The sequence below is a fragment of the Gossypium hirsutum genome, chromosome D04 (genome assembly GCF_007990345.1).
Source record: "Gossypium hirsutum isolate 1008001.06 chromosome D04, Gossypium_hirsutum_v2.1, whole genome shotgun sequence".
Classification (NCBI taxonomy): Eukaryota; Viridiplantae; Streptophyta; class Magnoliopsida; order Malvales; family Malvaceae; genus Gossypium; species Gossypium hirsutum.
The window spans coordinates 7,448,792-7,461,484 of record NC_053440.1 but is presented as its reverse complement, the minus strand read 5'-3'; the positions used below and the strand labels follow the sequence as shown (position 1 = coordinate 7,461,484).

The following is a 12,693-nucleotide window of genomic DNA, read 5'->3' as shown; positions in this document are numbered from 1 at the left end:
TAATTGTAATTATAGAGAAATTGATATATTAATATTTATTAAATGGTTAAATTTTACGTACGTCAATGATCCATTCAAATGGAATATAAAATATAATACTTGCTTCGTTAAAACATTAACCGTATAAACTTAAATTAGCTCGTAAGAAGTTGTTTATAAAAAGTAGCACTTTTTCTTTTCATTAGTCTCTTCAAGTTTCATCCACCTACAACTTCCATGGTGAGGATGAACTGCAACTTACATCTTCCTCATTTTTAAAGAGGTATTTTATGTTTTTTTTATCCTTATGTTTAAATGATAAATGATAACATGAATGTACCCTAGTACATAGATATAATAAGTTATTAAGGTCTTAATTTGTACGAATTAGTAGTTATATTTTTTTGTCAGACACCTATCAGTACAAGTTCGAATTGTATTACTCCCTTCTTTCATCCCTATTATTATATCTAACTAATAAAATATTAGGATAATGTCACATCTGATACTTGTGCTTTTATAAAATATGTCCATTGTGATACTTAAATTATCAATTTGCGTATTATTATAGTATCTAGAGTTATGGATAATATATTATTATGTGAAAAACTAAACAGAGCAACAAAATTTTTTTATGCTAAATTAAATTTTAAAAAGCAAATAACTAAACCTAAACTACATATATTTAATAGAAAATAAGTAAATACTAAAGTTACATAAGCAAAAACACCATATTCTCTATTAAAGTAACTACTAAAGTTATCTTCTTCAAAGAGCCTCCCATTTGAAATCAAGTTTCCTCCGCATGAAACCCTAATTGCAAAAATTTGACTAGATTTTCTTCAAATTTTCTTTCAAAAACTTCACTTTCTTAGCTTAAGATAAACCCAAACATTTCAGAAGCTAAGTTTGAAGAATCTCATGGTAGTCAAAATCAAGTTATTCAACATCTTATTCACCCCTAGAACTAGCCACTAACAAAGGCTATTGTATGGATCGACCTCCCTCAAAACGGAAACCAAATGGAGCAGACCTCCTCAAACTCCAAGGGAATCTAGCTCACTTCAGCGACAAAGACGAGTTAGGGGTGTTACAAGGCGTGTGGGCCATACGGACTTGTGAGCCCATTTTGAGTAAATTTATTTAAGGTCATGTTCCGAAATGTGTTCCAAGGTCAGCGATTCTGTAGATTCTGATATGTTATGTGTATGTGGTGCGTTAATTGGAAAAATTGTTGTTCTTATGTGTTTGCCTTTCTTAAAGCATGCTAGTCATATAAATTGTAGATTTGATTTGTAATTTGTGTGTATCGTTAACATGTTTCCTTTCTCTTAAGCATATAAGAGCATGTTTATTCTGATTACATTTGAATATGTATTATGTTTCTTCATGTGCGTTGGGGTGGGATATGATTATGGCGAATTTCTGCATAATATCTAGCAGCTTGACTACATATTTCTGTATAGCAACATATGATCACTATTTGGTGTGGGGAGTTGGATGAGTTTTAATTACCCTATTTGGTGTGTTGGGTGGAACGGAGATAGTGTGTAACGGATGGGGATAGGATCTGTTTTGTTTGATAATTTGCATCGTTAAACATGTCATACCATCTGCATCTGCTCTATTATGTGAATTTGTGCATTAATTATTTTGCTATCTATTATGTTTTTGGGTCAAGTCACACACTAGGCTTCTAGCTCATCCAATTATTTATTCATTTCAGGTAATCCGTAGACTTAGGATTAGGCAGCGTTTGAGAACTTGAATTGATCACACATGCATAAGAAGGTTCACATGTATCATGTTGGGTTTTGTTTTTCAGTTGCTTTCCTTTTTTTCAATTATTTCATTCTCTCTCTTTTCATGTTACATCAACACTAGGGGTGAGCAAAACTCGATTCGACTCGAAAAAATCGAAAAAAAATTCGAATTTCGAGTTAAACGAATCGAGTTATTCGAGTTAATCGAGTTATTTGAATCAACTCGAATTTTTTTTTCGAATTTCGAGTTCGAATCGAGTTGAGTTTTCGATTCGAATAACTCGAATCATTCGAATAATTCGAATATCAAACTATAATATTTTACATTTTTACCCTAAACTCCCAAACCTTTTTGCTTTTCCCTCAAAACTTTTACTCATTCCCACTTTCCCCCCAAAACTTTTACTCCCCTCCCCTCTCAACCCCCCAATCTACCCAAAATCCATTTCCCACCAAAATTTTACTCTCCCATTTATTTTTTCTCAAAAATTTACTCCCAAAAACCCTCAAACCTTTTATTTTCCCCCAAAATTTTTACTCCCTCCCACTTTTCCCCTAAAACTTTTATTCCCTTCCCATCCCACCTCCCATATATCCCAAACCATCCCCCCCCTAATTTTTTTTTTAATATTTTCCCTCCAAAATTTTACTCCCCCCTATTTACTTTCCCTCAAACTTTTATTCCCCAAAACTTTTTATTTTTCCCCTAAACTTTTATTTCTCACCCTTTACTCTCAAATAAAAAATTAAAATTATCCAAAAAATCACTAAACATAAATAGTAATAATTTTATTTATATATACTATTTATATTATTAAATTAAATTTCACATTTTATATTATTTTTACTATTGAATTGTTTAGTCATATTGAATATTTATATTAAAATTGAATTATTAATTATGCCATAAAATATTCGTGTTAAAATTTTATATTGGTATCAATTTCACATTTTATTTTTAAAATAACTTTTATTAAAAAATCATATTTTTACATTTAATATATTTTTTAATTCTAAAATACATAGTGACAAGAATCTGAAGATAATTGAAACAACTAAGCAAGCAAAGAAGCTAACCAATATATAAAAAATTAATAAATAAATTAGAAAGTGATGAAAGTTAATAAAAAATTTGATTAATGTGGACAAATTTTATTACGATGGGTGACAATGGTTACAATGACCCAAAATTATTTTTTAAAGTTTAACTCGAACAAATATATTCGATTTGATTCGATTCGAATTCCATCTCACTCGACTCGATTCGAGAAAACTTCAAATAAAGTTAGGATGATAAAATGAGATTCGAAAACTCGATTAACTCAAAAATTTTCGACTCGATTCGATTCGATTCGATTGAATGCTCACCCCTAGTCAACACCATATACAAATTGGTCTTTTTCTTTTATATGTATATATGACCCCCTAACTTTTTCTTTTTTTTAAATCTTCTTCTTTACTTCAAATCACGAACAGTCTCTGTTTCAACCAGCCAAAAACAAAAGTTTAATTTATTCTGAAAATAACAATGAATTTTTTAAATGTGGTTGAAAAATCTCAAAATGGGCTAATATAGAATTATTTATATAGACAGACAACTCCAACCTTACTCAATACCAAACTCAAACCAACAAACTACCACTTTTCTTTTCTTCAACTCATGTTTGCCTTCTAATGGCACATATGGGTTTAAGTCGAAAAATCTGGTTTTTATCGGCCTAAAAATAATTTTGTAATTTTCAATTCAGCTCTTTGTCTTGCTTTTTGTTCCAATTTTTCTCGATTTTGTTTGTTTTTAAACTTTAACACTCTAATTATTACATCGTTGATAAAATTTAGGTAAATCCAATAAAATATTTATAAAAAAAAAAGATAGATAGATAGATACATTAAACACGCAAAATTAACTTGCTATCAACTGTGTAACAAAGGTAATAAGCAAATAGGAAAAAAAATAGGCACACAAACTACTAATAATTGTAATAAACCATTCATAAAGTAGTTGTAATGATTGAAAAAAATGGTAAATTGCACATCTCATCACTCAAATATTTGTGAGATTTGATTTCGTCATCTAACTTCAATTTAAACACCAAAGTTCGGAAATTTGAAATTTTTTATTTAACTATTAGTGATGGGATGACATGACAATGTAAGAATATCTATCAAATGTTACACGTAATTGTCATAATGATTAACTTGTTAAGTGGCAATACTACATATAATTATTTTTTTATTTTTTATTGGAAATTTATATTTACATCATGCAATCTTGAATATTTTTTGGTAAATTATAATAATAGGACAAAGTTTGAATAACAAACGTAATTAGTGCGACTCAAACTTAAATCACACCTAAACCGTTGAACTCCCTTAACTATCAGGTCATCACATAGGATTCCGCAATTTTAAATATTTTACAATTTACATCAACCACCTCAACGTCCATAGACATGTCGTCATTGATCAACATACGTCCCCAAAACTCAAAATCCGCCAAAAATTATAAACATGTTTCAAATTTTAAAATTTCGAACCGAACTTCTAAAAAATTATTAACCGACTTCTAATTGAACTAAATCAGTTAACTGACTGATTAATTGAATTAGATCGATTTAATTAATTAATTTAGTTTTAATCAAAATTTGAAAATAACTAGATGGGGCACTTGTTATAGCACCTCAGCCAATACTTCCACATGTCAGTTTTGAGTGTTACGCCACTTAGGGAAGTGTTGGGATCACCATTGATTATCAAGACACCCGTCATCGATCTACAAGGTCATATCGCTACCCTTACGGAGAGACCAGATGTGACCCTACCACTAACATAATGCTTACACATGGCATCTCTAATGCTTCATAACAGTCTATGCTCGCTCTGTTTTCTCAACATCCAGATCTTCCCCCGCCACTTTACTATGACAACTCTCTACCTTCAATGGGTGAACCATCTTTCACGTCCACCAATCCTTGGTTCTTACTGATTTCAGTATCAACACACATGAATATATGACGAGTGTTATCTTTAATCTAAAATTATGAGGAGAAATGTCTGAACGAACCAAACAAAATTAGTCTTAACTGAATTAATTAAATTATTTTTTTAAATTAATCGAATCAAAATTTATATTTTTTTACGAAGTATAAAACATATCAAAAAAGAATAAATTGATAATGTTTATTTAACCAAATTAACTGAATTAAAACTACGTATAATTTATATTAATAATAATTAAATTTAATTAATTTAATTAATTATTCAATTTCAAATCAATTCAACTAATTAATTCAATTTTATCCGAAATTTTAACACCTTAAAATCATTAAAACTCAAAACTGTCGAAACTTGAATATCACAAAAGTTTCCAAACCCCACCACCTGCTAACACGTCCACCATGGGTTTCACACCATTGTGCATCCAAATCCAAAAGAAAAGTAAGCCAGCTGGATCAGAATATCTTTATAAAAAGGAAAATGTATGAACCACTTTATATATATATATATGTATATATATGATTTGAACATCACTAAACACTCTAACCACCACTTTCCATCTCATCTGTTTCTTCAACTCACTGCCACCCACAACATCAATGGTGAGGGCATGAACAACTTCAACATACATCTTTCTCCAGGTATTTTAGGGTTTCCTTTTGTTATTTAGTAACATGAAATGTATCATTTTGTATTTTTTTTTTAATAAAGGAAGAAGGATTGAGTTTTTCATATTCAAATTTTGGACCTAATGTACATTGATACAATAAAAAAAACTCCATGTCATGTATCATCTACATAAAAGTATATAATATATTACTTTTCATTTGGTTTATATATGATGTAATTAATATCATACAAAAATTAAGTACACCATAGTGTAAATATTAAAAGAATATTGTAGTAAAATATATAATTAATTAATATTAAATAAATATATTTATAATTTTAAAAATAAAAAAATTCGATAGATCTAAATGGGTTTGAGTTAACCATTTATAAACATTGATAAACTTAGGTAAAATTTGAGGTTCGTAATTTCGGTTAAGCAGAGCCTGAAAAACTATGTATAATATTGACACCATACACCATGTATAGACTATAGACCCCACTCAACACATACACATATCTGGATTTAAAGTAAATCTCAATATATGAAATTTTGTTATTTTCTAAATTTATTTTTCGAATTTAATATTTTTTTGCTAAATTAGAATTGAAAGCTAAATCAATGAAAATAAAAGTAAGTTAATTCAAGAGTCATTTGTGAATACTTAAGTATTAGACTAATTATTTCTTTAACAATTTTTTTCTATTCTATAAATTAAAAAAAAAGGATGGATTGAGTTAATTTACTTCATTTATTATTATTACGATTACTTATTTTCTACTAATTTTATCTATATTCCATTAATATAATATTTAAAAAATTATAATATCAATCAATATTTAAGAGAATAAAAAAATTAATTTTTTTATTTAATTTTTCGCTTTTTTTAGTTCTTAACTTGAATTGTTTATCAAATCAACTTAAAATAGATGGAAAAGTTAACGTCGATTTAATTTTGTTGACGGTGGCATCCATGTGACAATCCACGCGTATGCCACATTAGTAATTAATTATTTTTTAAAAAATTAATATATATAATTATTAAAATAATTCTAATATTTTTAAATTTTAAAATTTTAAAAAATTAATTAATTGATGATGTGTATCTACATGACAATCCATATGTATACCACGTCAACAAAGTGTTTGTTAACTTTTTCATTAATTCTGGAGTAATTTGATAGATAACACAAATTTAAAAACTATAAAAAGCGAATAATAATAAGTGATGAAACATGGGATGATGTTAAAAGAGGGACACGAGTGGGGGGAGAGAATGGGTATCACTATGAAGATTCAACCCTCCAATAACAATAACATGAAAAGATTTATACTTAAATGGGGATACTGGTTCAAAATCCAAGTAAGTTGGCGGAAATTTAGTTCATTGATTGACGTCCTAATATCAGTAGTCTTTGGCAATTTGCAGGTTCAAGAATTTTGAAAAAGAGGTATGGCATTGTCAGAAACACTTTTTCAAGTTTGGGATGAGTGGGAGATCCGAGCACTCCTCTTACTCAGCTTGTCATTACAAGCAATACTCACCACACTAGGTTCGGTACGAAAACATTCAAAAGTACATTGATCAGGTTGTTTGTTTGGTCGGCATACATGTCAGCAGACACGGTGGCAAGTGTTGCATTAGGCATTCTTGCCAGGAGCATCGATGGAGCTGAGCCTGGAAACAATAACAAGAACAAGAATTCAAGCAACTCGATCCAGTTATTGTGGACGCCATTCCTTATCCTGCACCTTGGGGGCCCCGACACCATTACCGCTTACTCTTTAGAAGATAACGAATTGTGGCCAAGGCATTTTCTGGGGATTGTAGTTCAGATTGGACTTGCAATGTATGTGGCTTTCAAATCTTGGCGTCACAGTCAACTTAAATGGATTGCCGTTCCAGTAATCCTTATTGGGACTGTGAAGTATGTGGAGAAGGGTTTCGTGCTGATAATTTCGGGTACCAAAGCCTTTAGAAATATCTTGCTATCAGATCCTGAGCCTGGACGTGACTATCCGGAAGATGTGAGAAAGAAAAAATCGGATCCCAACTTCGTACCATCACCCATGCGACCATGTGTGTCGTCTCAAGGATATTCTGGATATCCAGATGATTCTCTCTCTCAAGCTTTTTACTTATACAATAGGCTCTCGTACTTATATTTAGATCTTATCCTCAGTTATTCTGAGCGCCAAGATTGTCACTCTATGATCTGCAGCAAGTCATCGGAAGAAGCCTTTGAATTGGTGGAAGGTGAGCTCGGCTTTTTGTACGATGAACTATATACAAAAGTAGCGGCACTCCACCTTCGATACCGCGGCTACTTGCGCCGATGTTTCACCCTTTTTTTATGTTTTTTTTCATTGGTTTCATTCATGATTTTCATTGATCACACAAGCCTACCAGCTGACATTTCAATAACGTACTTGCTACTAATCGGAGCAATCACTCTCGAGGTTTACGGGTTCGTGTTCCTTATTCTATCTGACTGGACAAAGGTATGGCTGCTGGGTTATTTCAAGTTAAAGAAAGTAAGAAGTGGTAAGAGATGGTCGAGAAAGATATCAAAATACAACTTGATCAAGTTTTGCCTCAGACAACAGGACGACAGCATGTGGATCAAATTTCTAGGCAAACTTCGCATCAAGGAAATGGTGACCAAACATCTAAATGTAGAGCATGAAGATGTGGATGCTGAAGTGAAAAGCTTCATCTTCCAACAGCTAAAAGAGAGAAGTGAGAATGTCAATAGTTTGCTTGATATCAATCTATGCAAGAAACTATTGAGTTACAGAGGTGATAATGTGCTTGAAAAACTGGAATGCTTGGATCTTCTTAAATGGAGCACAATTGATGTAGAATTTGACCATAGCCTTCTTCTTTGGCACATTGCTACCCAAATTTGCTACTATGAAGATGTCAAGCGGCTTAAAGGATCCAATTCTCTGGAAAACCTTAACAAATGCTCCAAACTCAGCAAAGGGTTATCAGATTATATGATGTATCTTCTTGTCATGTATCCAAATATGCTACCTAAAGGGATTGGTGAGATTAGATACATAGATACATGTGCTGAAGCCACTAGATTTTTCCAAAAAATGAGAAAGACCATTGGAACTAAGATTGATGAAGCTTGCCATGAGTTGTATGAAGTTGACACAGATTTATTGGAAGAACTTAAAGGAGATACATCCAAATCTGTTCTCTTCTATGGAAGCCGACTTGCAAAGCAACTGCAAACTTTGGGATCACGGGAGGATTGGGGATTTGAGAAAAAGTGGGATATGATAAACGAAGTATGGGTGGAAATGTTGGCGTATGCTGCAGTTCATTGTGGGTGGAAAGAGCATGGGCAACAGTTGAGCAGAGGAGGGGAGTTATTAACTCATGTTTGCGTTCTAATGGCACATTTAGGTTTAAGTGAACAGTACCAAATCCAGAAAGAAAACTCTGAAACCCATGAAGATAAACTGATAGAGTGTCCACCTGCATGTGATCCTTTCTTAAAGCTTTTACGTGCTCTAGGTTTCACTCCCCGAAGGACAATAAATTAATCAAATTTGAATGATTAAGTCTTTAGTTCATGTTCTTTTGAGCATGTTTGTGTTGGATATGTGTTAATCGAGCTTTGTTTAAATTAGATTGCCTATCAACCCTATGAGATGACCAAACGGTTAAAAATTTCATCGTTTTAAGTGTGGTTTGGGTTTGAATACTACTAGTCGTATTGGTTGTTTAGGCTTTGCCTTATTATTGTAATTCACCAAAAAGAAATTGAGTGTGTACTAAGTTTGTTTGTTTAAATTAAATGTTTTATTATATCAATTTTTTAATTATGTATTATTTGCGGATTAGTTGTATGTATTAATTAAATTATTTTTATATGATGGTCTGACAGTCAAGTGTGTTCATCGTTTCAGGCGTGGTTTGGGTTCTAGTTCCGCCAGTTGTGTTAGTTGTTCGGGCTTTGCCCTGTTATTATAATTTACCAAAAAAAAATTCTGAATGTGTACTAAGTTTGTTTGTTTAAATTAAATGATTTATTATTTTAATTTTTTAATTATCTACGGATTAGTTGTATGTATTAATTAATTTTTTAAAAATTTAATTTTTTAATTAATATTTTAGAAATAATATGATTAAAAAATTAAAACACAATAATATATTTTTTAAATAAATATATGTAACAATTATCCTAATTTAATTAATTAATCTATTATCACTAGACTTGTTTATAGGTTGGGCTACTCGTTCAGACCCGAAGGCCCACTCAAAATTTAGGAGGGTTTGAGAAAAAATATTAGGCCCAAAAAATAGGCTTGGGCAAACAAATTAGGTATGCTTAAAATATGGATCGTGCTCGGGCTTGAATATTCAAGAAATAAACTTATACTAAATATATAATACGACTCTAACGTAAATATTAAAATAATGTTAAGATGGCTATATAAAAATTTTCAATAAATAAAAAATGTATAAAATTATTAAATATTAAAATAATATAATATAAATATTTGTTTAAAAAAATTTTAAGATAATATGGGCAGGCCTAAAATAAACTTGGATTAGTCTTTTGCAAATATGGACGGGTTTGGACAAAATTTTAGGTCAGATTTCAGGCCGGGACGGGCTTGGGCAAGCATAAAGTATGTTAATATCATACTTAGACCCGGCTCGGCTCATGAGCACCTCTAATTATCACCATCAATTTTTTTTAGGGTAAACTACCTAGTTGGGTCATCCAACTTTTAGGGCGCTTTCATTTTGGTCAAAAAAGAATTCTTTTCTCAAAATATTGATTGGGATAAAAAAAATAAAGGATTAATGTGAAAAATCAGTAGAAACTAAAATAATGCATTAAAAAATTATCAAATTGTACTTGTTTATCACATTGTCAAAAAATTTTAAATTTCTTTTTTTTAATATTAAAATTAATTAATTTGTTACTGTAATTTGAAATTAATTAAATTAGCCTCCTTCTAAATTTTAAAATTTTATTTTAGGTTTCCATATTATTCTTAATGAAATCAACTCAATAACTCATATTTAAATTTAATAATTTTCCATGAAACTTAAATTTTCTTTGATTATATAATTCCGAATCTTCGATAATAAGCTAAAAGAAAAAAATCATTGCAACCAATTAAACGAATTGCTTTTTCTTCGTTTGGATAAAGAAGTGATGAAAATATTCTGGGTTTTGTTTGACATGAAAGATAAAATTAATTAATTTAATTAATGTAAAGATTTTTCTTTACTTTTAGCTTAGTATGAAAGACTTTAGATTCATGTACACTAATTAAAGATGATTTAGTTGAGTTGATTTTAGTTTGAAAACATAAAATAAAATTTAAAAATTTAAAAATTTAAAATGAGACTAAATTAATTAATTTAAAATTTTCAATAACTTATTTAATTGATTTTGATATTTTAAAATTTAAAATTTCAATATTGAAAAAAAAAATTAGAACTTCCGGCAATAGGGTAAACAAGTACAATAATTTTAGTTTCTACCGCTTTTCTACTTTAATCCTTAATGTTTTTTTACCCCGATCAATATTTTAAAAGATAAGGATACCAATAACCTATTTACAGGTTAATACAAAAGCTCTTCGGTAGCTATTTGAGAACCTTAAAACTCTTAGTTAAAAACCGAATTTATCTCTTGAATTATCTTTAACAATTATTCTATAAATTCCTTTATATCCAAGCAAATTCAAATAAGTTTAACCTTAAATAAGATAAAAATAAGGATAAAGATCATGTTTGCGTTCAATCAACCTTTCTTCTCTCTTCTTCCGTTTGAAATTAAATTCATCAACTAAATGAAAAATAATTATTAGTTAAAAATAGGAAACATAAAAATATAAAATTGTCACTGAAATTGACTTAACAATTAAAAATTCAATTATTAGTTAAAAATAGGAAATAGGAAAATTACATTTAATTATCGTACAAATAAGGCTTAATCAAGTCAAAATCAAGGGGACAACATCGTTGTCATGTTTCAAGAGGATGAACTAGCTAATAATGATTCACAAAGATTAGGGATAGGCTAATTTTAGATGATTTATAGATATTTACATAGGAAACATAAATTTTAACATTGGCGTTGGTATTGTTGTCAATGCAGGAGGACGTGGGTTCGAGTGTGTTAAAATACATTATCCTCCTATTTAAAGGTTGGAAAGGGATTATAGGTAGTTCTAGATTTTGTATAAAAAAATTGATATTATAAGAACCTATAATGAAATTAATATTAAAAAAATAATGTAATAATATAATGAATAAATAATCCATCATTTAGTAGGTATATTGCTAATCATATAATAAATATATATTATTTTATTTGGTTAAACTGAGTGAAATATAATGAAAATATTGACTTGAAACTTTTAATAGTTGAAAATGATTTTTTTTTCTAAAATAACTATTTTCACTATTTACAAAAAAAAGATTCAAATTTTTTTTAATAAAAAAATTAAATAAATTGATTAGATTTGTTTTGGGCTAAGAATGATGTGGTTCAAGTGGCAATATGGATTCAAGTCCAACCATATACATTTTTTTAAGCACCTGATAAAGAGTTTGTACTGGTGAATTGGTCGATCTTTTAGGTATTTGAGATCTCGACAAACTTAAAAGACAAAACTCTAACTGAAAACAATATGTATGATATTTAAAGTCTAACTGTAGACTCGATTCTCAACAACCAAAAATATAAGAATATCTTAGTTTATATAACATGAATTACTAATATAATGTATGGGTACACCATAAATTTGGTTCTTGTTCATATACCTATTTTCAATTTGGCTATCAACTTATCTCTCGGTTGCGCTCTAGAAATGTTTAGATTAAACATGATTTTCAGAGATTAAAATATCAGTCAACTAATACTTAAATTTACTTTTTAAAAGTCTGATTCTATTTTCAAAATCAATTCTCAATGATTTAAAAGATGAAAATGTGAGTTAACTAATATTTAAATTTAATAACCATTTATTAGAAAAGAGTTGATGAATACCAAGAGAAAGAGGAGAAGAAGAAAGAACCCTAAATAAGAGATCACACTGTTGAGCTCTTAAGATGTAATTTTTCAAGCAACTAAGATGATTTTGTCTACAAATACAAAAAATTAAATTAAATAAAATAAAACCATAAAACGTACTATGAAGAAAAAAATTGGGATTCAAGAATTCAAACGGTAATGAGAGTGAAAAGCAAAAAAATCTGGAAGACGAAAATACGATTGCTTAAGATTAAACTCAAGTTCTTATGTTTATAACATAATACTTTTGTCGTTAGATCAAAAGATGATAATAGATTTTTCTAAGTAA

At 29.5% G+C, this 12,693-nt stretch overlaps 1 protein-coding gene across 1 annotated transcript; it reads left to right on the top strand.

Annotated features, from left to right (window-relative positions):
• The first annotated feature begins 5,260 nt into the window (after positions 1 to 5,260).
• Positions 5,261 to 9,263, top strand: LOC121216290 (uncharacterized). The gene is made up of 2 exons (XM_041091864.1): positions 5,261 to 5,380; positions 6,779 to 9,263. Exon 2 carries the CDS (start codon positions 6,961 to 6,963, stop codon positions 8,905 to 8,907), a length of 1,947 nt encoding a protein of 648 aa, XP_040947798.1. The 5' UTR covers positions 5,261 to 5,380; positions 6,779 to 6,960; the 3' UTR covers positions 8,908 to 9,263.
• Positions 9,264 to 12,693: the final 3,430 nt, after the last annotated feature.